This window comes from Hyaena hyaena, unplaced genomic scaffold, assembly GCF_003009895.1.
Source record: "Hyaena hyaena isolate Hyena2069 unplaced genomic scaffold, ASM300989v1 scaffold_676, whole genome shotgun sequence".
Lineage (NCBI taxonomy): Eukaryota > Metazoa > Chordata > Mammalia > Carnivora > Hyaenidae > Hyaena > Hyaena hyaena.
The window spans coordinates 1-27,712 of record NW_024081310.1 but is presented as its reverse complement, the minus strand read 5'-3'; the positions used below and the strand labels follow the sequence as shown (position 1 = coordinate 27,712).

The following is a 27,712-nucleotide window of genomic DNA, read 5'->3' as shown; positions in this document are numbered from 1 at the left end:
CTGGTGGCTCCTTCCTGGGGCCTATGGGCTGCGAGGGATTAGTCGTGGCCGCTGAGCTGAAGCAGAGATTTCCTCCAGCTGCGCTTCTGCCCTCCCTGCCTTAGGGGCCTTACCAGATCCTCTCAGTGGGGACCTTTGTTCCCAGAGGAGTCAGGGACTCAGAGCAGCACAGTCCCATTCCTCAAGCATCCGTGTGGTTCCCTCAGTGTGTGAGAGGCCGAGGCTGCAGCCGGGCCAACCCAGCCCCATCCTGGGCTCCGTCTGTTTCCAACAAGCCACTGGGCTTCTCAGGGCCTCAGCTTCCTCATCTGTAAAAGGTGCAGGATAATAGCGCCCACCTCAGAGAGGCAGCGTGAGGACAGCACGTGGTGACTCGCCTTAAGTGGTCAGGACAGGGCTGGGCGTGTTCCAAGTGCTCAACCAGAGGCCCTTACCCTTAGCCTTTGACCCAAGGCCTCCTAACTCCTGATCCATTGCCTCACACTCCCTGCCTCTCCTGGATCTTCGTGGAGGAATCTCCAAGGCTTTTGTAAGGATTGAATAGCATACAACTAGGGCTTCCATTCCTGGGATTACGGTGTGGACTTGTGCAGTGCACAGCCAGCTCAATCCCACATGGACAGCCTGATGGTGCAGGATTTCCAAACCCCCACAGCAGGAGCGAATTGACCTCCAGGTGTTCATTCTCAAGTCTCATTCCACTCACCCTGGCTCGAGATTCTTCCTGGGGAGCCCTCAGTCTGCAGGGATGGTTCTTGGCGGCAGAGCTCTGGCCAGGCGAGGTGGCCCTGTGTCTGAGGCTGAGTAGGTGGTGGATTGTGACAGAGCCCGTGGCCCCCTGTCCCTACAGATGGCCATCGTGTTCAACCAGGAGGGCTTGAGTGCCATCCAGCCGCCCTGTGTGGTCCAGAACTTCATCAACCACAACGCTGTTTTGTACAAGGTGTTTGTGGTGGGCGAGTCGTACACCGTGGTCCAGAGGCCCTCGCTGAAGAACTTCTCCGCTGGCACGTCAGGTGAGCAGGCTTCCCGCCGTCTCAGGGGCCCGGCTGGGACAGGACATCAGCTGTCCGTCCTGCCACACTTACCCTGGTTGCTTTGGAGGGGCCGGGGACGAGGTGGTCTGCAGGGTGGAGGAGGCGTGTGCAGTGGGTGAGGAGGTCTTGGAGAACGAGGGTCATCGTAGGGGCTTCACCCATCTGAGCCACCGTAAGCTCCGGGACTCCTCCGAGAGCTCTCTGTGCCCAGGACGCTTTCCTGGGGGCCCCACAGAGACGAGACTCACGAGCAGCATGCCAGAGTGCGTGATTGGCCCTTCAGGGAAGCAAGGGTTTGGGACAGGGTACCCCGAAGTTTGAAGGCCAGAGTGCTGACTGCTTCCTCGTGTCTTCTTTTTCCACGTGGGGAAACACAGTTATTTGCTGCTTCCGCGGCCACTGAGTTCACGTGTGCTCTGTTAGCGGTCACACGGGGTCACGGCACTTCGTAGTTGTGGGGCCTCGGGTGGATACCTGTGGGCACAGCCACCCCACCGCGTCCCCCCCTTACAGGGGTGAGGACCGAGTGAGCATGCTTTGGATGCGAAGCATCCCTCAGATGGTCACACGGGTGGTGGTGTTTTTAGGGTTCTGCCATCATTTGGGGCATTTGAGGGGGTCCTGTGAGGAGGCTGAGGGGCTAAACAGCTCAGCTTTAAATTTTTGAGTTTATTTATTTAGGGAGAGAACACGAGCAGGGGAGAGGCACAGAGAGAGACAGACAGACAGACAGACTATCCCAAGCAGGCTCCACTCTGTTCAGTGCAGAGCCTGACTCAGGGCTCGAACCCACAGACCACAAGATCGTGACCTGAACCAAAACCCAAGAGCCTGACCCTTAACCGACCAGCTGCCCAGGCACCCTGCTCGGCTTCTTTTTTTAGCTACTCTCCTGACACCAGCTGAGTCTTGGTCCTTTCAGACACTGACACTAAGATAAGGAGTTGCTGGTGTTGGAGTTGCTCAAAGGAATGTTCTGGTGGTTCTGAAGGCAGCTCCGAGGCACGTTCCAGAAACCTCTGGAGCAGAGTAATAAGCACAGCATTCTAAGAGGGCTCCCAGCAGGGCATCTGGTTGTCCTCACGTGGTGTGCTCAGACACGCGTACACGTGTCTCTGCAAGGTCCCCCCCCCCCCAGCCCCGTCATCAGACGTGGTCAAATAGTGGGCCGTTCTGTCTCCATCTGAGCCAGCAGATGTGACGTCTTAAAGTCCCCCCTGCTGGGGTTGCCTGTCACCATCCATCCCCGGTGGCTTTAAGCCACTCCGCTGGAATAAAGTTCAGCTGTTCATCCCCGGGACAGCCTTTTTCTTGCCATTAACACAGCACAGGGAGCAGATGCTTTGAAAATGTGCGCCCATGTTCACTTCCTTGCTGGGTGCACACAGCCTTCCCAGCCAGGCGTGGGGCTCCAGGACTCGAGGCTGCGTCGTCAGGGTCGGGGACGTCCCCATCATCACCCTGGTCCCAGCCCCTGCACACTGGGATGATGGTTATCTGGGGTGAGAGGTCTGGAGGGGTCTTTTCGCATATGACTATAGACCAGCGGGAGGCATTCTTATAAACTGTGGCCTGGAAACTGGGCTGGAAATTGTGGGCTGGAAGAGACTCTTTTTAAAAATCATCTATTTTCTCTGATTTTTAAAAAGTACATGCTTTGAGGCTGTGGAAAATGTACCTTATGTAGCCTCCTTTTTTTTTTCTTTTTTTATTAAAAAAATTTTTTTTAACATTTATTTACCTTTGAGAGACAGACCATAAGCGGGGGAGGGACAGAGAATGATGGAGACACAGAATCTGAAGCAGGCTCCAGGCTCTGAGCTGTCAGCACAGAGCCCGACGCAGGGCTCGAACCCACAAGCCGTGAGATCATGACCTGAGCTGAAGTCNGTTTTATATCATTGGAAAGGGGTCTCAAGGAAGGATTCTCAGACAGCATAGAGCACCTCGCGCCTAGCAAAGCTTGGAGGAGGACGAAAATGTTATGTTTCCCCACATCTCACTTTCACCCAGTCCTACTTCTCTATAAGAATATCATTTGGATGAGGGCGCCTGGGTGGCTCAGTCGGTCAAGCATCCGACTTCAGCTCAGGTCATGATCTCATGGTTTGTGGGTTCGAGCCTTCGTCGGGCTCTGTGCTGACAGCCAGCTCAGAGCCTGGAGCCTGTTTCAGATTCTGTGTCTCCCTCTCTCTCTGACCCTCTCCTGCTCACGCTGTCTCTCTCTCTCTCAGAAATAAATAAACCATTAAAATTTTTTTAAAAAATAAAAAAGATTAAAAAAAACCAATATCATCTGGATGAATGACTGTTACTAATGCACCTTTGTTCTCAATGTGTAGGGCCGGCAACAACATAGAGAACTAAAGTCAAAGTGAAATGTGAACCCGGCAACGAGAAGAGCTGGGTGGAAAGAGACAGGCAGTAGAGAGATCTTAGCAGATATTTTCTCTGGTTTCCTTGGTCAAACACCACCATTCCCTTTCATCACTGAGTTAATCGCCTTTGACTTCTTCACAGCCTCTCTCTTTATGCAATCCAGAATAACGTTTGATTTCTTTTATTGCTCCAGATCTTGGTGCCAAAGGCATTAAAATTTTATCTGCCTTTGCACTCAGACTCCTCCTCCAAGCCTACTGCCTGTGACCGTGAAGGGTCTGTTTTACCTCTGAATTTCTTGTCTCTAGTCTCATTACCTTCTTTGTCACTACACTGAATTGGATAATTAAATTACCTCCTCTCCCGGTGGAACGCTTAGACTTTTATTGTCCTTACTGACCACCTTTACTCCTGCCTCAGACACCTCTGTGCTCTTCAGAACCCACTGGGGTTTCCCTCACTCTGTGTGGGGGGACAGGGGTCCCCTGAGACAAGGGCGCTCAACTCAGCCCCTACACGTCTTCCCTGTGGGTGGAACGCTCACCCCTGCCCTAGTCCCAGGTTCAGGGACACAGTCATCACTCACCAGCCTCCTCCAGGAATGGATCTCCCAAGCTTTTGCAGAAATGACCACATATAATGTGATGGAAGGGACTCCTGGAATATCTACCCCCAGATAACCATTACCACCAACATCTGACTTTATGGGAACCTTTCGACTCTATACAAAATGAAATAAAACCCAAAACTCTGGGGCCATTGTTCTTTATTGTGATTCTAACAAGTATTAATATTATTCATCTGGAATTTGATGGCCTCAGTCCAAAATGACCATCCATTTCTCTTCCTACACAACCCATAGTTCCGTGGCTTCTGGCTGCATCTTATAGCTGCTCACCGAGCATGTCCCCCTCCACTGAAACGTAAACTCCCTGAGGCAAGGACCACAGACATCTTACTCATCTACACACCTCCCCAAATAGGAAGCATAATGCCGATCTTGTGGCAAATGTTCAATATGTATGAACATTCTTTCCTTACAGAAGGAACATAGGCAGGAAGAAGAGAGAGGAGTCAAAGATAAGGTGTGTCTAATGCTATAAGACAGCTAGGAGCCATCACTGACTGTTTGCTCGTGGGATTCTCCACCCCCCGCCAAAATCTTTTGCTTTTCAAATCCTCCCTTCTTAAGTTCCTGTTATTTATTATTCAGGTGTGTTTGCATATGTTCTTCCTTGGACTGAAGTCTCTAACGGTTTTTTCTATTTTCCATGCTTCATTTCTTTTCTTTTTTTTTTTTTTAAATTTTTTTATATTTTTATTTATTTCTAGGAGACAGAGAGACAGCGTGAGCAGGGGAGGGTCAGAGAGAGAGGGAGATACAGACTCAAACAGGCTCCAGGCTCTGAGCTGGCTGTCAGCACAGAGCCCGACGCGGGGCCCGAACCCACGAACTGCGAGATCATGACCTAAGCAAAAGTTGGACGCTTAACCGACTAAGCCACCCAGGCGCCCCCCCTCTTTTTTTTATTCTTACCAAAATCCCCTCTACCTGTAAAAAGTTTCCTGCCAGATTTCACTCCTTTCCAGACAAAGGAAAGGAAATTTTCTCCTTTTCCTCCTGCTTACAAAGTGCTGGGCCAGTTTGTGTGTCAGCCCCCGGAGCCGTTGGCAGCGGGCACAGGCTCTGCGCCCGGTGGCTTGAGGATGAGGCTCCATGTCTCTGTTTTCTTGTGACCACACACAGGTTGCCAGCTTTCCGTAACATGTAGGCTGGGGAGTAGATAAACACAGAGCTAATGCAGAAATGTGTATTATGCCCAGGCAAGCTCAGTAACCTTCAGTGTGTCCGTCCGTCCATCCCCAAAGCCAATGTCATGTCTGCAGTCTCCAGGGCATCGTGCCAGGGAGCTGGTGTGGGCTTTGTTCTCTTCATACGCGTGTTCTTTCCAGATCAGAAGCATGACTCGACAGTGGCCCTTTAAGCTGGACCAGTTGAGCAGGGCCTCTGGTGCTCTGGCCTCTTTCCAGCCCCAAGTGGCCTACAGCCTCCCCATCCACGCAGGGAGCTGGGGGCTCCCTGAGCGGGGTTCTTCAGGACCTGGGCCAGGGGAGCCAGGGACACTAGCCTTCCCTCTGTAGCTCCCGTGCTCTGTTGATTTTCAGGGGCACTTTTGGTTTTGCCTGTTAACATCTCTGAAGTCAGGTGATTTTTAGAGCCAGTGGCATCCTGTAGTTGCTTCAGCTGGGGTGGAAGTCAGGATCTTACTGAGGGGGTTGGGGTTGGCCTGTGTCAGCCGCTAGGAACACGTATTCTCTGCCTGTTGTTCACAGTTGGGGAGATCGCTCCTCTGTCTCTACCCAGTGCCAAGACCGAGATAGGCACCACTCTGTGTTCCCCCTTTTGCGGAGTGGATTTACTTTTGTTTCCTTCACTGAGTGGACTAGTGCCTTTATTCACCCTGTCTTCCTGGGCCTCTTTTCCCTTCGGGGTACATCGAAGAATGATATCACTTCCCATGTAGAGCCAGGGTCAGCAGACTTTTTCTGCAAAAGCCTAGATAGTAAATATTTCCAACTCTGTCATAATTATTTAGTGCTGCCCTTGCAATAGGGGAGCAGCTGTAGACAATATGTTAGCAACTGGGCATGGTTGTGTTCCAGTAAAACTTTATTCACAAGTGGCAGGTGACAGGCTAGATTTGGCTGTCAGTCTCTGGTTTGCCGATCTGTCATCTAGAGACCCTCAAGGGTAAGGGATGCCGTATTTCCTTGAGCCTGCCGTGTGCCCAGCCCTGTGCCTGGTACTGATCCAGGAAATAACTAGATAGTCAGCCAAGCACCCTGGCCTCCCGTGTTTATATTCTAATGGGAGAACCCACACATGTGGAAAGAAACCATAAAAAGATCCATCGTGGCACACAGATGAAGGGCTACAGTGTGGGCCCTGGGACACCGCTGGGCCAGGGACCCAGAGCTGTGTGTCTGTGGAGCTGACACTTGGGTGGATGTGGCCCGTCATCTGCAGCACTGTGACGCACCCCCCTCCGCAGAGATGCACGTGAAGGTTAAGCAAATAAAGCTGAAGAAAGTGCGGTCCCTGCTCGTAACTGCTGAGTTACTGGAATATTTGGGGATTAAATTTATCATTTACTCTGTTGTTTTGAACCTGTTCTTCTCATCTATAAATCAAGGGCCAAAGGCACCCGTCTTCCCGTCACTGCCTTCCGGCCCCTGCAGGGTGCTGGTGGTGGTCCCTCACTCGGGCGTGTGTCTCAGGACCCGTCCAGACACCTGCAGTGGACGGAACCCCAAATCCAGGGTGGGCCTGTGATTGAGGTGTAAAGGTCTAGCCAGGTCTGGCTTTAGAGGGACTGGGTATCATAATGCTCCCCGAGGAACTGGCGTCAGAGGACACATGACCGCTCTGACCTGTCTCGGCTTCTCAGTGTCCTGGGCCAGGGAGTGTCTGGAAGTTGCCCACACCCCCTTTGGCCACTAACCAGGCCACACATAGGTGGTACCTGAGCAGACGGCACCCCCCGCCTCCCGCTGCCACTGTCCTTGCCGAATAGCCCTCTGGCCTGAGCCCCCAGGTCAGAGTTAGCCAGGAGGAGAAACAACCTCCTTTGGAAACAGTCCACATTTTTGATTGGTCGTCCTGCCACACTAAACCATTGGGTGGCGTGGTCTGTTGAGTGCAGTGAGTGCTGGGTGTGCCTTTGAGTGCCCAGCCTCTCCCCTTCCTGGCAGAGTTAAGCACCCTCGTGTTCCCTTGTGGCTCCTACAGGCTTCCTAGCCTCCCTGAACTTAGCTGTGTCTCCCTGCTCTGTGTGGGCCCCCTCCCCAGGCTTGCTCTGCTACCCTTGAGGACCCTGGGGTGGGGGGAGGCACCCTGAGCTTGGTGGGTTGGGCCAAGCTGGGCTACAGGGCACAAAGGTGGGCGGCGCCTGCAGAAGGCCAGAGCACCCGTTGCAGCTGCTTGCGCCCCACTCTGACCTCCGGCCCACAGGGCTTGCCGCCCCCGAAGGCACCCTCTTCTTGGCTTTGGGCTCCCAGGAGTAGAGATCGGCGGGGCTTCTTGGTGCAAGTCCCGCAGGGTGTTTATTTTCCCCAGGCTCCTCCCCAGGACCGTCTCTCGTGCCCCCCGTCTGGACTGGCTCTGGTCGGAGCGGCGGGAGGACTGTCGGGCATGCCGGGGCGGCAAGGGGCCTGTGTGCCCCAGTAGCGGGAAGGACGCCAGGTACATCTCAGCGCCTGCCTGCTTGGCCTCCACCCGAATCACTTCCTCATGCATGATTGTTGCGGCGCTGTAATCCTGGAGCTGGTGGGGGTCATTGGCAGTCAGAGCAGGTGCCCCGCTGTGGCCCGGCCCCTGCACGCCATGGTGCGCGACCAAGGCCCTTCCGGTCCTGAGCTTGGGGACCTGGGTCCCAGGCATGAGCAGTATGCCCTGGGGAGGGAGCCACAGTGTCCCGCTCTGGAAAGACTGAAGCAGAGGCTGCTGGGGCCACGTCGCAGCTCATGGCCCGGGACACCTCCATGTCATTCTGGGTGGGGGTCATGGGGTGGAGCTCGTGGTTTTGTGATTCTTGCATCTGTGTGCCCATGCTTCCATGTGCTCGAGAACGTGTGTGACCCACCGAGCGTACTTCAGGGGACGGACGGACAGACGAACCAGCTGCCTACTGCTGTCATTATTCTTGGGATCGGTCTGCCCCTCGGGGTGCCCCAAGGGGACTGAGGGTGCAGTGGGCGATAACATGGGTCAGGGAAGTATGGGGGAGGGGGAAGGGGAGCGTATTTTGGGGGCCCGTGCCAGCTTCCAAAGCCAAACAACTATTCTGTATGGTTTCCTGGATGGATCCTATAGAAGCCTGTGTTCTGATTTCCTATTTTTCCCCCCTAAATAGTTGGGAAACAGCAGAACCCTTTGTATTTGAAACACCCCCGTGCCAAGTGGCAGCTTGGGCATTTCTCACGTGCTACCCTGAAAAGGAGTTCCCCGAGCTGATACTGGGAGGGGCTGGGAATACTGGATTAAGTGGCATTTACTGGCCCTCTCTCCTTGGGGCCTCTGATATTCTGGTACACTGCATGTCCCAGTCACTTGGCCACCACCCCGTCCCCTTTCTAGTGCCATGTCCATAAGACACACTGGACACACTTTGGGAAGGGGGCCTTGGGTGTGGGAGAGAACCAGACAGGATACCGTAAGATCATGGCAGAGGCAGGCTCATTTAGGCAGTTATTTTTGCATGGGAGGAAGACTTGGAAGGGGAGCCCCGATGGGGCGTTTCCATCCATGGGGCAATGTCTCCTTGTTGTGGGGATGCCCGGCTCACTGGGGCCCCAGGTCTGCTGCTGTTGGATGCTGAACCCTAAGGCCACCGTGGCCGTGGCTGGAGTGGTGCTGCCCCCTGGTGTCTGGTGGTGGAGTCACCCTCGCTGCTTTAAGCTAACTCTGGCTCCTTCCTGTCTTTGCTGTTTCAGATCGTGAGTCCATCTTCTTCAACAGCCACAATGTGTCGAAGCCGGAGTCATCATCGGTCCTGACCGCGGTAGGTTCCTTCCCTGACGCCCCTGGGTGTGCGCAGGCTGCTGGTGGTGGGGCCAGGCCTGAGCTCCCGCAGACCAGGGTGGAGGGACCTTCATGTCCCCGCTGGGGGCAGAGACCCCATTCCTTGGCTTGCTTCAGGCCTTCGTGCTGAAGGCCATCATAGCCACTCCCGTTTCAGTTACTCCCCATGGAAGCTCTTCTCACTTTTCTCCCAGAATGAGGACTCCCTCCCCCTACATCTCCCCCTGTCATGATGAATTTGGAGACCTGCTTTCTAATCTTCCTTTTTCCTGATTTAAGAAAAGGGGTGGGAGGCAACACCATCTCAGCTTTCCTTGCTCTTTCCTTGTCCACGTGAATCCAGCAAACGTTGTTAAGAACCTGCTGTTACTTCCGGTGGGGGAGGGGGCACCAGCCTCGCTCGGGGCAGCCCTTCGGTGAACTTCACTGTGTCAGGAGCCGCCCCAGACGCCACGCAGCATCACAGCCAGGCCTGGGCACAGCCGAGCAGGAGCAGGGCAGACAGCCCCGTTTTCCTGGGTGGGGAGGCTAATGTTCTGTGAGGTTCAGTAACCTCCAAACTTACCGGGCCCTTCACTCAGGGGCCAAGCTAGGGTGCGACCCCGGATTGGTCTGATTCCAATGCTGGGTCGTTCGGGAATGTAGGATTTCTTATCACTCTGGTATGTGCAGTGCAATCTTTACCGAGAGCAGAGAATTAGAAATTGGCATGGGGCAGCTTCTTAATGTTTATTTATTTTTGAGGTGGGGGCAAGTAGGGGCAGAGGAAGAGGGAGAGACAGAATCCAAAGCAGGCTCCAGGCTCCAAGCTGTCATCACAGAGCCCGACATGGGGCTCAAACCCACAAACCATGAGATCGTGACCTGAGCTGAAATAGGCCTTGGGACAGCGTCTGCCCACCCTCCCAAGTCCAGTGAGCCAGTGGCCTCTGCCGCCACGTCCCGTGACCTTGGAGCCCTGTGCCTCGTCTCCTGCTTCTGAGTCATGGCCGTTCCAGCTAATCTGGGAGGATTTGGCCGTGTTCTAGGCTGTTCTCATCGACAACGTCCACAGTAGGCCCCTGGCCCTGGCCTCACCCCACCCTTGCTTCCTGGTTAGGGGCATGCACTTGCCTACCACCTCCTGCCGCCCTGCTCTAGGCCGCCTGCTCGCTTCTGGTTTGTGTCTGGTTCCTCTGAGGAGCTGGCTGTGTGCAGAGGGTTTGCAGCGTAGGTGTGGACAGGGACCTGGAGGGAGCACCAGTGTCCCTCCGGAGGCTGCTAGATGTTCCCCCAGGAACAAGTCCCATGCTCTCCGAGGAAGCTTGGAGAACAACCAGATTTTAAACAGAATCTCTCAGCGCCTGGCTGTGTGCACTGTAAGTGGTGAGAAGCTGTTTTGTGCAAGGAAAGGTTTTCTGGCCTTCTGGCCTTCAGAGACTGTGGGCTGGTGCAGTTCCTCAGGGCCTCTTCCTGAAGGGCCCTCGGACCGTGTTTGGCCAGTGGCACTGGCTGGGGAAGGGTGGGCATTCCACAGACTTCTGGGAAGCTGCGCCTGCCAGTCCCAGCATGGCTCTCATGGCCCCTGGGGCTGTTCATTGATGCCAGAGGGTCCCAGGCAACCTCCTTGGATAATCACCTGTCTGCTGCTTGGCCCGGTTCTTTGTCTGTGAGATGGGAGAGCATAGGACGTTCTGGGCCTCCTCCCCACCCGTGCTCCATCGTCCTCTCCCTCTCCTCGGCTCGGCACTGCTATTCCGGAAGCCTCCAGGAGAGTCCCGTGTAAAACCAGGCAGCGGAATGGCACCCAGCCGCACCCTTCTTGTTCGAGACCTGAGCCCCTCCTGCAAACCCACAGGCCAGTCTGACACAGACGGTCCGACTCCAGACTCTCCTCCTCGCTTCCTCCCTCTCACTGTCAGGGCCTCGTGCAGATGCGGGGAGCCCTGGCCTGGCCTTGAAGCCTCACCTGTTTCCCTGGCTGGAGGCCCCTGAGGGCGAACCCCACTCCCACAGCCAACTTACAGGCCCTCAAACGCTGGTACGTAGGGTGTTGGCTGAGTGTACGGACGCCAACAGGACTGGCTGGCGTCAGACCCAAGCTCCACAACATTTCGGCCGCATGGCCTGGGAGCCCCGCTGCCTCCCTGAGCGTCTGTTTCCCCAGCCTACCCTGCAGGGCGGTCATGGGATTCGGGGAGCCCACACGGTGCCAGGTGTGCAGGGAGCGCTCAGCCCACCGTGTGGGGGAGGAGGGTGATCGTGCTGATCCGGAGGACCACCCTCACCTCCTCTGTCGCCCCCCGCCACCGTTTCCCAGAACATCACTGTAGCCTTTGTGTTTACAGCCCAGAGGACAGGATTTCCAGGCCTTTATCTTGTCCTGGGATGGCTCTTTAGTTCCATATCATCAAGCTGCTTCAGGAGGATTTCTGAGATGCCTTAGCTGAGCTGAGAAAGTGCTTCTGTAAACAGCGTGTTAACACAGCAGCCGTACCCCACCCCCTTCTGGTGGGCCTGTGCTGCCAGCCTTAAACCCTAGCTTCTCAGATCCTGCGTCCCGAGGTGCAGGTATTTTTATTCCCCCATTGCTTGGAGTGAGAAAACGAGACCCAGAAGTGTGCATTACGGCTCAGGGTGTGCAGGAGGGACTGGGCTGTGCCATGGCATCTGTCTGGCTCTCTGCCCTGGGGAGGACCCCGGGCCATGGGTCCAGTGGCTGAGCCTCTGGTGAAAGGAACCGTGAAGGGGGTGCCTACCCAGGCTTGGGCCAGTGCTAAGTGACAAGGGTTTGTCACAGCCTGTCTGGTACTATGCCCTTAGAAAGTATTTCCTCTGATAGGAAGGCAGCAGGGTCGTGGGCTTGAAGGCCCCACCGGTTTTGCAGGGCCCGCGGGCGTGGCTTCACCGTGGACCACTGAGGGTGCCTGCTGTGGGCTCCTCACTCCCGGCGTGTGTACAGGTTCCCCATCAGCCTTTTTAGCTACCGGTGCCGGGGTGAGGGCCATTTGTCCTTGGTGCCCAGGGCTCTGTCCCCAGCCCTCCTGACTCAGCTTCAGTTTCTTTTTTTTTTAATCAGGTGAAATTCACATAACACACAACATAGCCATTTTCAGGTGAATCACCCAGTGATGTTTTCTATATTCACCATGTTGTGCAATCACCACCTCTACCAAGTTCTGAACCATTTTTGTCACCTCAGAAGAAAGCTCTGTACCCGTTAAGCATTCCCGCCCCCTTCCGTCTTCTTCCCAGCCCCCCGGCCACCACTAGTCTGCCTTTCATCTCCATGGACCTGCCTGTTCCGGGCCTTTCATGTTAACCTGTAAATATTAACGTGTAACATAATTGTGTTTGGCTTCTTACGCTTAGCCTGACGTCTTCAGGGTTCACCCACACCGCACCATTGTATGGCTGAATAATGTTCCATCGTGTGGGTAACATAACTTGTTTATCCACGTTTTGATGGACGTTTTGGTTGGTTTCTACCTTTGTCCAGTGCTATGGACTGGCTACAGCTGCCTGTTCAGTCTTTTGGGTACATATTCCACAGTTCCCAGGTATGGAATTGCTGGTCACATGGTACTTCTGTGTTAAAAGCTTTTGACCCAGCATCAGTTTTATTTCTGCTGGATCACTCCCTCTCCTTCTGCTTTGGCCCCTGAGCCCCATAGCCCCCAGGACCCTAGTATTTACTGAGCACTTCTTATAACCTTCTCCTGACTCAGAGGTAACACAGTGCCATCCCCTCTCTGGAACGCAAGGGTAGCACCTCCTCCCAGGGAGGCAAGCACTGATCCCGCCACATCAGGGACCTCCCCATGCCTCCCAGCAGAGGACAGAGGCCTTGTGGGTCCCGTTTTACAGATGAGCAAACTGAGGCACAGTGAGGCCAAGTACTTCTCCCTAGGACCACAGAGCTAGAAAGTCACCATCAGGCTTCAAATTCTTGTTCCCTTGATCCCACATCCTTCTCAAGGTTCCCCTTCCTCCGTGGCCCTTTTAGAAACCGAACTTGAGCCCGTGAAAACCTGTGTGGCTGTCCCAGGCTGTCTGGGACGAGAGCAGAGGACGTGGGGGGTGGGGCAGTCCTCCCAGCTTGCTACAGAGACTAGAGGGGCCGTGCACACTGCACACTTCGTTCCTGCCCAGCTGCCTGAGGGTGATGCCAGGCTTGCGGCACCTGACGCAGGGTCTCGGTGTGAGGCGTGGCATTGCATCTCCCACCAGCGGCCTGACCTGCCTTGTGTGTGTGTATTGGCAGCTGGACAAGATCGAGGGTGTGTTCGAGCGGCCGAGTGACGAGGTCATCCGGGAGCTGTCCCGGGCCCTCCGGCAGGCGCTGGGCGTGTCCCTCTTCGGGATCGACATCATCATCAACAACCAGACGGGGCAGCACGCCGTTATCGACATCAACGCCTTCCCAGGTGAGCCGTGGAGCCAGCAACCCCCTTCGTCCGTCTGCACCCTGGCGTCCCTCGGCAGCAGGGCAGGCGGGCCGGTTGATCAGCTCCCTCCCTCCCTGTTGGTGGGGCCTGGGGTAAACACGGTCCCGCGAAGCCTCAGCCCCACCTGCAAAATGGGTTCACAGCGTGTGGTGAAGCTGGCAAACAGGGTCGTGCATCCAGCCAGGGTGAGCGAACACTGGGCACCTCGTGGGCTCACACTGAGCCCCTTCTCTCCCTTCCTCACCTGATCCCGCGTGACTGGCAGTGGCCTTGGCCGAGCCTCGGCTGCTCTGTCGGGCTTGTAGATTTCAGGAGCTGAAGGGACCCCAGGGAGAGTATGTCCTCCACAGTGCACGTGCAGGGAGTCAAGTTCCCCAGGGAGGGAGAGATTACCCCGCGTCACAGTACAGGTTGGTGGCGGGGCCGTGCTCCTGCCCTCGCCCTGACCCGTGGTGCTGGGGGCTGGCCCTGGAGCCGGCCGGCTCCCTGTGCAACAGCACCCGCTCCCTGCTCTCTGCAGGAACCTGAGGCAGGCAGCGGGTGCTGGGGCCCCCGGGGCTGCCCCGCACTCCTCTCGTCTCGCAGCAGAGGGCTCGGCAGGAGATAGCACCCAGAGACCCCTCAGTGGGGCTGTTAGCCTACAGGGATGATGGCCGTGATGTCCCCAGCAGATGTGCCCCGGAATGAGCCCACTCTGCCTGGGGACACCCTGAGGCTGACTCGTCCACCCGCCCAGCTGGCTTTGACTCTCCCCTTTACTTAAAGTAGCTGCGGTGGAGGTAAAGTTGCTGTCACTGCTCAGTGGGTATAAAAATGTTCAGGAAACAATTCATAGCTCCAGGGAGGTTAGCAGCGCCAGGAGCACCCATGGGTGGCATGCAGGGGCCACTCAGAGGTGTTTGCAGGGTGCAGGACAGGACCTCATGTGCGGGGTGCGGAGCCTGACTTTAGGTCGTGCAGCTCGTGGGTGTCAGGCTGGGGGCCTGACCTGTGTCCCCTTGTACTCCTGAGGCCCCTCCACCATCACAAGTCACAGCCAGGGAAACCGAGGCTGGGAGGACACAACTGGCCCCCTCAGTCATTCAGTTGACATTTATCGAGGGCCTGCTGTGTCCAGACTAGACACGCGGGTACAGCGTGACGTTGACGGCCAGAGCCCTGCCCTCGGAAGACGGGGTGCCCAGGGGCTCCTTTCTTGAGGTGGTGATATTGGAGCAGAGCCCGGCAAGGAGGGAGGGAACTACCCCCCAGGGCTCCGGGAGGGGCTGGGACCAGGAGACCAGGGAGGAGCCCACCAGGTGCCGTGCTGAGAAGGTGGGCGTTAGCTCTGAGCTGGGCCAGAGCAGCTGGCTGAGGCCAGCACTCCTTTATAGAAATGCAAACCCATGGGGACAATGGCCTGTGTCCCTCCAGTCACCCTGGGCGCAGCCTGGATGGAGACTTGGGTGTTGCCAGAGGTGGGGCTTTGACGAACAAGTGACGGGAATGAGAGAGCCCAAGGGAATGCAGGGCGTGTCAGGGGAGCAATTATAATGAATCAGAGGATCTAATAAACCGGGGAGGACATGGGGGCGAAGAGGTAGCTGAGTCAGCAGAGTGGTGGGACTGTTGGGGCAGAAGTTCTAGAAGGATGGAGATGGGAGGTGGTGAGAGCATGAAGGTCTGCCCTTGAGCTTTGGCTTTGTGCAGGGTCCTGAGTCGGCCCCTCCCAACATGTGCAGTGTGGGCTGGGTGTCACGAGGGTCCATGCAGAGGCAGAGGAGAAGGTGTCGGCACAGTGCCTGGCCCTGAGCTGGCGCCCCGCAGGGCCAGCTCAGCTCAGCCTATTCTCCCCGGGCATCGGAGCTGGCACCTGGCTGCCGGCCAGTTCGGGCCGACCCGAGGGGCCAGCGCCAGTGTCCGTCCCTTGGCTTTGGTGCTGCCCAGGGCACATGGCACAGAGGGCTTCCCTGCAGGTAGTTTGGGCATGAGAAGGCAGCAGACTGTTCCGGGGCGTAGCCGCTCTGGATCAGGGGTCTCCCTGGGCATGCCCACAACCGCCTCCCCCCACACCGCCCCCGAGACCCCTCAGCTGACACAGGAGGACGCTGAGGCTGGGCCATGTGGACTAGATGGCTGTTTCTGATTTAGAATGGGACGGGTGGGCCTCCGGTCTTGCCACGTCCCACCATGTGCATCTGCACACGTAGGGCCAGTGATTAAATGAGACCCTGAAGCTGCACCCGAGAGGGACAGGATGTGGGGCTTGGCCTGTCCACTGGAGCACAGAGCTTCTCACAGCCTGGGGACAGCCGAATTCGAGGCTAGCCCGCCCACACCCCGCTCTGAGCCCCGCCTAGCTGGCTGCAGCCGGTCCCAGGACTGACTGAGCCTGGGTTTTCTCGAAGGCTCGAGAGGGCCCACCCGACGTCCGTGAGCCCCACAGCCCGCCTCTGCCCCGCTCTCCCCGCCCCTGCCCATGGCCCGTTGCCACCCCAGCCTGGCTCAGTGCCCCGTGCTCTCTCCCGCCCGCAGGCTACGAGGGCGTCGGCGAGTTCTTCACAGACCTGCTGAACCACGTGGCCGCCGTCCTGCAGGGCCAGAGCGCGGCCGCGGCAGCCGCGGGGGACGTGGCCCCGCTGAGGCACAGCAGGCTCCTGGCGGAGCAGGCGGGCGGCCTGGCGGCCGAGCGGACGTGCAGCGCCGGCCCCGGCTGCTGTGGCAGCAGGATGGGCCCGGACGCACCCTGGGCGGCCGAGGCCGACACGGGCGGCATGGGCGCGGGTGGCGCCGCCAAGCTGCCCCACCAGAGACTCGGCTGCACCGCCGCGGTATCGCCCAGCTTCCAGCAGCACTGCGTGGCCTCGCTGGCCACGAAGGCCTCCTCCCAGTAGCCACGGAGCCCCGGACCCAGAGGGCGGCGCGGGCCGCGGAGCATCTGCCGGGCCAGCAGCTCCCGGTGGCCACGCTCCTCCTAAGAATTCCCGGTGATCTGATTCTTTGTTGTGGTTTTGTTTTTTTGTTTTTTTAATTTTTAACCTGATTTCCTGATGTCATGATCTAAATAAGGGGTGGTGGAGGGGGAGATGGAAAAGGACCCCAAGTGGCCCAGCCTCGGGGACGATCCCTGAAACCTGCTGTGCAGCCGTCTTCACTGGGTTTACACTTGCTGCGTCTTTAACACTAGGTCTGAATGGGAGGTGGGGTGTGTGTGTGCGTGTGCACATCCACGTCTGTTCGTTTTGACGGCTGCTCTGGACCAGGCCTCGGGGTCCCCAGTGGGGGTGGGGGGGCGCCCCTGGGTCAGCCTTTTGGCGGTTGAACAGAGCGAGTGAGACGTTCCTCATCTCACTTTTCTCCAAGCCCCTCACACCCAGGCCTGGCCCCCTCCCTGTCACCCTCTGCTGGCGGCACCCACAGCGTTGTGAGCAATGGGGCCCAAGCCCCAAGCTCTGAAGAGCCAGAGGAAGCCAGAGGCACCCCTACTGTTTCCTTTCGGGGGCTCCGTGTAGGGGGTCCGGGCTGTGGTCCGCCCGTCGCCTGCTCACAGGAAGAAGGAAGCTTCCTGGGGGCGCCTAAGGCACTGAGTGGGCCTCTCCTCTCCACATCCAGCTCCCCGGAGTCCTCCAGGCCCTTTAACATGTGTCCCGTGCAGCCCTGCAAGGGGGCCTCCCTCCCTGACCAAGCACCGCTCCCCGGGGCCCCGGAGCAGGCTGCCTGGTCGGGAGCCCCCGGAGCTGATCCGCCCGTGCCAAGGATTTGTGCCGTGACTGTGGACAGACCATCCCAGGCGTTGCTGGGCCTCCATGTCCTCATCTCTGATGAGCCATTGAGACCAGAGAACTCTGAAGGGCAGGCTTGGTGCCCTAGACCCTGGTGCAGCCTGCCTCTCCGAGAAGTCAACCCGATGAGCCTCCCCTTGGCATCGGGGTGATTCGGGGCCCTCTTCCCCCAGCAGGGGGCGGTGGGGGGCTGCCTGTACGCTTCACATCTTTTCACACCACCCAGCAGGCCCGCCCCACCCTTCCTGTACTCACTGCAAGCCCCAAGCACAAAGCCAGCCAAGCGTGAGGGGGGGCTGCAGCCCCAGGGGTGAGGAAGCAGCCACCCATCCTCCCTGAGAGTGCCCCCAGCCCCTGATGAGCAGTCACCACCGGCTGATCGGTCAGCTCCCACGGTGCAGGTGGGCACACCGCCCGCCCCGCTGCACAGAAGGGGGCCAGGGAGGGGCTTTGCCAGTTCTGGGACAGCGTGAGTCTGGGTGAAATGCCTAGGACCCCCCTGAGCATGATCCCGTGTCCCGACACATCCATTCACTTTGAGGAAGGGGGAAGGGCGCCTGGGCCGTCCCGCATGGTCCAGTGCGGATGGCCCGAGAGAGGCTGCTGACCCAGGCACCCAGAGGTACCTTCGGGCCCGCCTCAGCAGGGGCGTGAGGGTCACCCACCTTTGGGAAAGGAAGGGCTGGGTGGGGGCTGCCCTCAAGCTGCGCTGGGCCCGGGCTGAGAGGACAGGTGTGGTCGGGACCACCCTGCTGCCCTGGAAACCAGGGCCCACCGACTAACTGCGTTTACACGACTTGAGTGTTGAACCCCGATTATAATGTCTGTACAGCGCCTTTCCTAGTCCAACCCTGAGCCCCGGGGAAGCAGGAAAGCGTGGCTGGCCTCTTGCACTGCTTTGTCTCCAAAATAAACTACTGAAATCAAACTGCATTTCACACGTGTTTACAAATGCTGTTGAAAGTTCATGTCATTTTTCCTGGTCTCTCAATAAAACAGCTTGACCTTCTTAAATGAAATTCCAATCCCCATCTGTCTCAGGAACAGGTGGGGGGGGTGCACTGTGACCCCCCCCCCCGATGCCGGGCTGGGGCCCCTGTCCGTACCGTGTTGCTGTGTAACTCATGTCACCCTCCAGGGTCACACGTGCTCAGGTCCAGGGCCCAGATATCCAATAACTGTTCCCCAGTGGCCTCCACGCGGGGCGGGGGGGGGGGGGGGGGAGGCAAGGCGAGCGGTTTTTCTGGAAACAGAAGCTGAGGGATGGAGTTTGACTTGGTAAAGGCCTGAGGGCAGCAGGTGGTGGGAGTGGAGGGCCCCCGCCTGGCAGCAGGCAGCGTTCCCCCCCCATCGCCCTTGCTCAGCGAGCACCGGCCATCCCTGATTTAGGGGTTTCAGGAGCACGGACGAGGAGAGGGGGCGTCAGCGCTGATGAGGCACCAGCCAGCGACCTCCGCTCTCAGGGTCACTCGGATGCATACTCCCTTTCTCGTGTCCCAGGACAACAGTCTCCGTAGAGTTGATTTCCCCTCGGGCCATGTGGTCCCCACATCAGGGGAAGACAGATCCGCTACAGTGCAGCTGCTTCCCCAAAGGCTCGGGGTGCTGCCTCTGGGTCGGAGGCCCTGGCGCCTTGCAGGCCCCCTGGGAAGGGTCTGCTCTGTGTGCACGTGTAGCACCTCGAGGCGGCCTTGCCAGGGTCACGAGGGCAGTTAGGACTCTGACTCCCAAGCCTCTGTTTGCCGGTTGGTGGGCACGTTGGTGTCTACGGCCCCCGGCACCTGTCTTGCAGGTGCTCAGTGGCTGGGGCTCCCAAAGACACTCCTCATTTCAGGGGCTCCAGGAGCAAGTGCCGGGGCCACATTTGGGCCGGGGCCGCGGTTAAGTACAGAGGGTCGTTTGCAAGGTCTCTGCCCTGGGCAGCCTGTAACAGAGGCCGTGGGCCAAGTTCTCCTTGCAGATGCTCTGATTGTCTAACGACGGGATTCCAGACATTAGGCCCCAGTTGAGTGCGGGCCCTTGAGGTCTGTCCGCTTCAAGAGGGCCCAGCAGTCTCCTGGTGGAGCGTGCTTGCCGTCGGCATTCATGGAAGTGTCCAGGTGTGCAGTAACACAGCGGGCCGGGCTGGGCCTGAAGACTCCCGGTGCGCCCTGGAGGAGGAGGCATGGTTAAAACACCCAAGGGGCTGTACGGCGCGTCCTTGAGGACGCCCTTCATCAGTGACGGAGAAGACTGCTCTGAAAGAGCTTCTCTCTAACCCAGAAGACTGTCAGGTGGGCCTCAGGGGAGGCTGAAGGGCCGTGGCCAGAAACTAGCTTCCCAGCCAGCGGGCATTGTTGGCCGTCACATGGCCACTCGGAGACCAAGGGAGACTGCATGTCCTTGCCCTCGTCTGGAAGATCGGTCCTCGACTCGGGCACTCACGCTGGCCGCTGGCCACACAGCTGGCGAATGGCTTCACTCCCGTCCCTGGGGTCTGTATCTGCCTCTCCTGTGTCCCCTGGAAGATGATTCACCCAGAGGGATCCCCGGCAGCCCCTCTGCAGGCCTGGAGCTGGGTGCTGGCTGTCCTGAAGGCGCACGGCCAGCACCTCCACCGAGGCTTACCACGAGGCAGAGAAGTTTCCGAGCTGCTCCCTCTTCTGTCTGCCCAGCCCCCCCGATGCCCCACACATCTGTCTGCTCTGCCCACGCCTGAGCCGGAGTCCGAAGTGATGTGGCTGAGGCTTCAGACCAGCGATGCTCCCATTGTCTCCACCTTTCATGAGAACGGGCCTATGCTTTGCCCCTTCCATCTGCATAGCGGGGGCCAGTGTGATGCAGTGACAATGCCCGCCCCGCCCCCCACGCCCTTCCGAGGAGAGCTGTTCCTTGGTCCCACCTGGGCGCCCTTCCTTTGCTCGGGGCCTTTTCCAGAAATGATTGCATTTTCCCTTTACTCCCGGACCTACCCTGACCTGAGGGCTTGGAGGGGCGGTTCCTTTCCCAGAGCCTGCCTGACCCCTTCCTCCGGGGCTGTATGTGGGAGCACACCTCTCCGACGCCTGTTTTCTCTCAAAAAGCTGCTCCCGTGGTGATCTCACCATGTTGGCGATTCTAGTTCTGGTGACCCCTGTGTGCTAGGGCCTCTGTCCTGTTCACAGGCAACAAGCGACGCTTCCCAGAAACCCAGATGCCTGTCCACAGTGTTTGCATGAACACACGTGCTGCATGTAAAATCACTGCTTCCGTGAAAGGCAGGAGACTTTGTCCCCGGGCTCTTCGGATGTGTCTTTACAGTTGTTGGGTGTGATTATGACAACACAGGTGGCCGTCTCTGGGATGGGTTATTCAGGGTCCAGGTGACCCATTGTTGCCTTCGTTAACTAGGCAGCAGATATTTTGATAGCTGACCGCCTAGTGGGATAGTTTGCTGTTGGGTTTGTTCCTTCTGTAAAGGTTGGGGGTGGAGTGCACCCTTGAAAACGTGTGAAGAAATAAACACCTAATGACTCTGGCTCCTTGAAGGGTGACCCTCTGTGCATCAGGGGATGGGTAGCAGCGGCAGTGGGCAGCCCCCTCCCCAGCCTCATAGGAGAGACCTCGACTTGCCAACACCATTCATGTGACTTGTATCATCATGATGGTTTTCTGGTCCAGGCTGCCTGGGCCCTTTGAACCCTCATCATAGTCAGATGAAGAAGCAGTAAGTATTATCCACATTTTACAGATGAAGAAACTGATGTTCAGAGGTGCAAAGTCACTTGCCCATAGTCCCATGGCGAACAACTTGAGCCCCACCCTTGTCCCTTTGCCCAAAGCCAGTCCCTCCCATCCCACTCTGAGTCAAGAGGGGGAGAAGTTCAGAGAAACCAAAAAGAGCCCAGAGCAGATTTATTTCTCTTTAGATAAATTTTGTACAGAATATATTACAGTCAGGAGTTCTCAGCTTTCACCAGAAGGTTAGAAGTTATTGCAGTTGTGCCCAATGGCTCTGATGGTGGAAAGGAAAATTCTAGAAAGCTGCCTGTGTCCAGAGAGAAGATAACCATTCAAAGTCGTGGGGGGTCTTGCCCCACAGAAGGGTGCAGTGGGGCTGGAATTGAGAGCAGAAGGGAAGGAGCGAGGGGGCATGGGGTGGCCTGGGCTTGGGCAGGCTGACAGCGGCCTCTCTACCAGAAGCAGCGCCCGGGCCATCTGGCCAGGACCTGCAAAGGGGACTCCAGGGCCAGGACCACCGGGTGCCTCGGGGCCCTGGCTGGGGGGCCCCAGCCAGCACGTCAGCCCCGGCGCAGCGCCTGCAGCTGGTGGGCCACCTTCTCCAGCTCCGCCTCGATGGCCAACAGGCTTTCCAGCTCCTGGTCCTAGGAGAGAACATCAAGGGTCATTCACATGGAGGGCACAGTCTGCCAGACTGGTTGTGCCACTGGCTGGCTGTGTGGCCTCGGGGGGCTTTGCCTCTCCGAGCCTTAGGGCCTTCATCCAGATCGTGGGGACAGAGATGCCACCCAGCTGGGCTGCTCTCAGGATTACTGTGCACAAGAAATGGGGGGAGCGGGGACAGGGGCCTTGACCCCACACCATCCCCGGTGGCCACCTGAATAGCTCTGGGCAGGCGCATGGAGAACAAAGCCTTCCGTGCTCTTCAGTGCTCCTTCTAAGCTCCTCACCCCAAGGCCTAAACTATGACAATGGCCCTGACCGAGAGGCCAGGCTTCCCTGCTTGAGAGGCCGTGAGCCTTTCACACAGGCTTGAGGACCTGAGAGCATCCCTGCTTCGACCTGCCTAGGGTGGGGCCTGGATCCTTAGTCCCAATCATAGGGGGCCCAGCTCTGGCTGCCAGGGTGGTTCAGGGCAGCAGGGGAGCCTTCTGGGACCCCTGCTCTGTGTCCCAGCCTCAGGAAGCTTCCAGGACCCTTGGAGCTGGGGCCGATGCCCACAATCACATGCCCTTGGACTCAGAGCAGGAGTTGGGGAGGCCATGCCTTCACCCTCGGTCTTGACCTGGGAAGGGTGGCCTTGCTGGGGTCCCTGCTAGATGCCAGGCTGTTGGGGGGCACCCACTGGGCCCATTTGGAACAGACAGACAATGGTTGTATGGAAATAGAGGCCTTAGAGCCTTCTGTCTTGGAGTAGAATTCTCTGATGCTGGATCATTTCTAAGTCCTGTCCTGTCCGCATGGCTCTGGGGACCCCATATCTCTGCTCTGCAGTCCAGGCCTTCCTTTGCCCCTGGAGAAGGGAGCTGGCAGGCATCTCAGGGCACCTTGCTCTTTCCAGCTTCTGTGGGTGGGGGATGGGCGGTCAAAGGTGCCCAGGCTTGTCCTGGTCCAAGGTTAGGGGTGAAGGGCAGTCCCCTGGGAACGTAGAGGGATGACCTCTCCTAGCTCCCACCTCCAAGGAGTCTTCTTCCTCTAAGGCCGCCGACTCTGGTCCCAGCCAAGGGAGGGTTGGGACCCAAGGAAAGGGCCACATCCTTTTCTGGGTGGGCAGAGAGAACTGGGGTCGTGGATAGGTTCCAGTCCCCCGCAGGGCCCCGATCTCTACCTGGACACTGAGGCCGGAACCATGGACCCCGAAGGTCCAAGGTCGTGTTGCCAGCCAGGCAGCGACCTCCAACTCCCACCTCCTCACCTCTGGGGCTACATCCCAGCACCCCATTGAGCTAACCAACTATCCCTGGACATGGCCAGGGTTTGAAAGCTCATGTGTGTGCTGACCATAATAATGAGGTGAGCAGAAAGGACTCCTTACCCTCATTGGACAAACAGGGGAACCAATGAGGCTCAGAGAAGGGGAGTGGCCTGCCCAAGGTCACACAGCCAGGGAGCGGCAGAACCAGGTGTCCTGGCGCATCCATGCCTCCCTCACCCACTCGCCACCAGGCCCCGAGGTCCGCTGGCCCTGGCGTTGCCCCAGTGGAGGCAGGCGGGGTCTGAACCTAGGAGGAGGGTGTGCCTGGGCTGCCTGCAGGCCCCGGAGAGGCCATTGCTGGACTAACCACAGAGGTTTCCCAGGACGACACCTTCCCTGCCCTCCCAGCTCCTGGGGCCCTGGGGCCCTCCTCAGGCCAGTCCCTGCCGGGTAGGTCCTTTCCTTCCCAAGCTCCCTCTGTCCAAAGCTCCAGCTTCACCCCTCACTCCTGCTTCACACCCAGAAGCCCCCGATCACCTTCAGGACAGAGACCCACGAAGAGCCTTCAGGCACTGGCTGAACCACCTCTCCGCCTCCACGACCTGATCGGGGCACCCTCCTTCCTGCCTGCCTGTCCGCCAACTTCACGGGGCGTCCGCTGCGAGCCAGGTTCGCTTGCCTCCCTGCCTGGCCCGTCTTCACCCCGGCCCCAGCTCTGCCCCTCTGCCGAGAGCCCCCTGTCCACGTGCCTGTCCGGCCTCAGGCCCCAGGGGACGGCCTGGGCCCCCTGGGGGGAGGCAGGGCCCACACTCGGGAGGCCCGGCCTGGGGCTGGCACCCACCCTGTACCAACCTCTGGTCTGCGGTTGGCGCTGCCCTCCTCCTCCTTCTTCTCCTCTGGGTAACTGCGCACCTGGAGGGGCAGGCCCGCCTCCACGCTGTCCTCCCGGGAGGACGGCCTCCAGCCTCGTCGCAGCTGCGGCCCGGGGCCCCTGAAGTCGTAGGCCCGGGCCCGGAAGGGGAGCTTCATGGAGCGGTCAGGGTCATCCTCCTCGTCCGCCCCCTCCAGCCGCTTCTCGGCCGTCAGCTCCTTGGCCAGCTGGTCCATCCTGCTCCATCGCTTGGCATCTTCCCACTCGTTGGCCAGCTGCTCCTCTTCCTGTCCCTGCGCCGGCTCCCTGCTCTTCCCGCCCCGGAAGAGGCTTCCAGGGGCCTCTGCCATCTCCTCCTCCTCCTCCTGCCGAGAGTGCTCCCGCACCCCCTTCCCCTCGGGGGGCTGAGCCTCCTCGGCCCCGGCCTTCCCAGCTCCATCCACAGCCAGAGACGTGGGCCATCCTGGAGCTGGTGGTGGACAAGAGCAGAATGAAGGGGGGGCCCCCCACTTTCCCCTGGTCCCTGCCACCCCCCAGGGCCTCCCTTCCGTGGCCGTCGCTGGGATCACAGACCACGCTCAGGGGCCGGCCCAGCCTCTCCACAACCATTGCACTTGGAGGAAGAAGCCATCTTGATACCGGGCTTTGCAAGACCCTCTCAAAGCTCAGAGGGGCGGGCTGGCCAGAGTCTGCCTCTTCTGTGAGCCCCTGATCCTGGAGCCACCCAGCTGGGGAGGGAAGGAGGACCCTTACAAAGCCCTCATGGGGGGGGGGGGTCAGGGGCCTCTCCTAAACCGTGAAGCTGACACTGCCTCCAGACCAGCCTGTCCCCGAAGCCCACGCACCCACCCTGCAAAGCCCCCCCTAGCCTCCTGGGTTGGAGGGGAGGGGCTATGTGTGGACCTAGTGGGAGATGCAGGGTTTTAGAGTCCGCCAAACCTGGGTTGTTGGAATCAGCTGTTACTACAAATCAGCTGTGTGACCTTGGGCAAATTGCTTAACCTCTCTGAGCCTCAGTTTTCCATCTGGAAAATGGAGCTAACACCTACCCTTCAGGGATGTTGTGAAGGTGGGATGAAATTATGAAGGAGGGCCTCCCTCTCACCCTCCCCGTCTGCCTGACACATTTGTTGAGGGGTCCCAGATGTCATACATACTCTCGTCCCTCCCGGTCTCCTTGTAGCCAAGGCTCGGGTGGGGGTTAAACGCTGCGGTGGGGCTTTCTTCTTCAGGGACGGCCTTCTCTCCAGCCTCTGCGTCATCCTCCCCTTCCTCCTCCTCTTCTTGCATTGCCTGCTGCTCTCGCTCTACAGCCGGGCCCTTCTCTCTGTCCACCAGACCCTGGGAGAAGCTCTCGCTGTCCCCCTGGGCCTGTAGGCCGGGGTGTTTCTGGCTGGGAAGGCTGGCTGGGGGGTGGGTGTTGGCGGCTCCCTGTTCCCCTAGGGCCTCGGTGTCTTCCTCGACCTTGGACCCCTGTTCAGGCTCCGGGGAGGCCTGGGGCCTGGCTCCCTCTGTGTCTCCACCGTTCTGCTCTGTCTCTTTAGAATCCCCTCTTTTCTCTGCGGCATCCTTGGAGGTCTCTTCCGTCACCTCTGCAGAAACAACAAAGTCAGGCCCTGAGGACCAGGCCACACACGGAGACTCCCCGAGAGCCCAATTTCAGACCTTAGTCATTGTATCTGTTTTTTTTTTTTTTTTTTTTGAGCAGCAGGCGAAAGTTTATTAGAGTAGAAGATTAGAAAGTAGGAATGGTAGGAAAGCTCTTTACAGAGACGGGACATTCGGAAGTGAATACCCTTGTCATTGTATCTTTTGGCTTCCAGCAAGCCCAGCCCGATACTCATGACGGAGTGAGTCATTACCTGCTCTGTGTCTGGGTCCGACCTGAGTGCAACTGGTGTATCTTTCTTTCTTTGTAGTTCTACTTTTTTTTTTTTTTTTTTTTTTTTTTTACCTTTTTTAATGTTTATTTTTGAGAGAGAGACAGAGCGGGAGCAGGGGAGGGACAGAGTGAGAGGGAGACACAGAATCCGAAGCAGGCTCCAAGCTCCAAGCCGGCAGCACAGAGCCCGATGCAGGGCTCAAACCAATGGACCGTGAGATCATAACTTGAGCCAAAGTCCGATGTTCAACCGACTGAGCCACCCAGGTGCCCCAATCTACTTCTTAAAGCAGGAAATGATTAAAAAAAAAAAAAGACCTTGAAAATGACCCCATAATTAAAAATTAGGACATCCACCATATTGTTGTGTGATCTTGAGCAAGTCCCTTAACCTCTCTGTATGAGAGGCACTATCACTGCAACTTCATTCTCCTCTCCATGTGAGGCTTCTCTGTCTTAAGCATCCTGTGAAAGTGCTCAATTCCTATTTGCAAGGTTTCATTAAAAGGCATTTTAGGGCCCCCTGCGTGGCTCAGTCCATTCAGTGTCTGATTCTGGATCTTAGGGTTTTTTTTTTTTTTTAAGTTTTTTATTTATTTCTGAGAGAGATAGCATGAGCAGGGGAGGGTCCGAGAGAGAGGGAGACACAGAATCCAAAACAGGCTCCAGGCTCCGAGCTAGCTGTCAGCACAGAGCCCGATGCGGGGCTCAAACCCACGAACTGTGAGATCACGACCTGAACTGAAGCCGGATGCTTAACCAACTGAGCCACCCAGGCGCCCCCGATTCTGGATTTTGGCTCAGGTCATGATCTCACGGTTCATGAGTTCAAGCCCCACGTCGGGCTTTTGGGCTGACAGTGCAGAGCCTGTTTGGGATTCCCTCTCCCCGTCTGTCTCTGTCCCTCCTCTGCTCTCTCTAAATAAATAAATAAATAAACAAACAAACAAACAAACTTTAAAAAAAAAAAACCATTTGATGCTGGCTGCCTTGAAGATAGGCTTCTAACCAGTAAAAACCCCTCCATGCACTAGAGTGATTTCTATTGAACAAAGCCACGCCAAGTACATGCCACCATTTGACTCCAGGTGAAAGTGCTCCTATCCCGTTTACAGAAAGTTCACCCAAGCCTCGGAGAGGGTGACCTGTCCATGCTCACAGTCCGTGGGCAGCAGAGCCTGGAATCCAATCTCCGGGTGCTAAGTACAGGGTGCTCTTTGTGCTGACACGTAACTGCCTCCCCATTAAAGCCTCCGGGGACCCCAGATGAAAGTCCATGGAGGTCCTTGGTCCTAGAAACTGACCTGTCCGCCCATCTGCCACATGTAAGGAGCAGGCCCTGTGGGGATAGTTTGTGGCTGTTTCCAGGCAGGAGGATGAGTCCTAGGGCATCACCTTGACCTAAGCCATGATCTCTTTGACCCTCAGAAGCTCTCTGTGACTTCGAGAAAGCTGATCCAGATTCATTCAGTGTTGGAGATCTCCTCTCCTGAGACCTCCTATGACAGGACTATGCGAAGGCACCCCCAGATCCCAGGAGAAAAGGTGCCAGGGGCAGGGGCTTTGCTGCAGGGGTGTCTGGGAAGATCCAGAATTGAGGCCGCCCTCCCACCAGACCAGAGACCTCCTGCCCTGAGCGTGAGCCCCTGTGGTGGGCAGGCTTTGCTTGACCTAGACCCGAATTCACATCTCCAGTTATGCGGCTTGCCTTGGGCAAGGTACTTAATCCCTCTGGGCCTCAGTTTCCCCATTTGTGAAGGGAAGATGGAAATGATAGCTACATCATGGCCTAAAGGAGGCACTCCTGACTCCTCGGAGCCCTTGAACTTATATATGTTATGATCTCCTTCCTCCCCAGCCTCCGGCTAGACTGGCCAGCACTCACCTTTTAGCTCGGCCTGGTCATTCTGCTTCTCAAGAGCCTCTGAGAGTCCGTCCTCAAAACCGCTGTGTTTCTTCTGATGTGCCCTCTCTTTGGCACCTGGTAGGAGAAAAGGAGGGGGGAGGGGAAGGAAAGAAAAGGAGGAACAAGTCCCACTCTGCCAAGCCCAGCCCTGGCATATTTGTCTCTGAGAGTGAAGGCTTCCATTTCTTTATCTGTAAACTGGTCACGTCATGTTAAGTCTGCTTAATGAGAGACCGGGGTGGGGGGTGGGGGGG

General features: G+C 57.6%; 2 protein-coding genes across 7 annotated transcripts in view; one reads left to right on the top strand and one right to left on the bottom strand.

The window, feature by feature from the left end:
• ITPK1 (inositol-tetrakisphosphate 1-kinase) overlaps positions 1–18,138 on the top strand; it is a 175,248-nt gene extending 157,110 nt beyond the window's left edge. For all 6 annotated transcript variants that reach the window (XM_039217300.1, XM_039217296.1, XM_039217301.1 and 3 more), the window contains 4 exons: positions 851–1,016; positions 8,910–8,977; positions 13,241–13,403; positions 15,939–18,138. In XM_039217300.1, coding sequence (XP_039073231.1) covers positions 851–1,016; positions 8,910–8,977; positions 13,241–13,403; positions 15,939–16,297 — 756 coding nt within the window. In that variant the 3' untranslated portion in view covers positions 16,298–18,138. The remainder of the gene's footprint in view (positions 1–850; positions 1,017–8,909; positions 8,978–13,240; positions 13,404–15,938) is intronic.
• A 2,888-nt stretch (positions 18,139–21,026) lies between these two features.
• On the bottom strand, positions 21,027–27,591 carry LOC120220242 (chromogranin-A-like; the record flags this gene model as incomplete). Its single annotated transcript, XM_039217303.1, has 4 exons — positions 21,027–21,528; positions 23,652–24,139; positions 24,828–25,262; positions 27,438–27,591. Coding segments are annotated over 4 exons (1,161 nt in total), but the record flags the coding sequence as incomplete, so codon positions are not given.
• Positions 27,592–27,712: the final 121 nt, after the last annotated feature.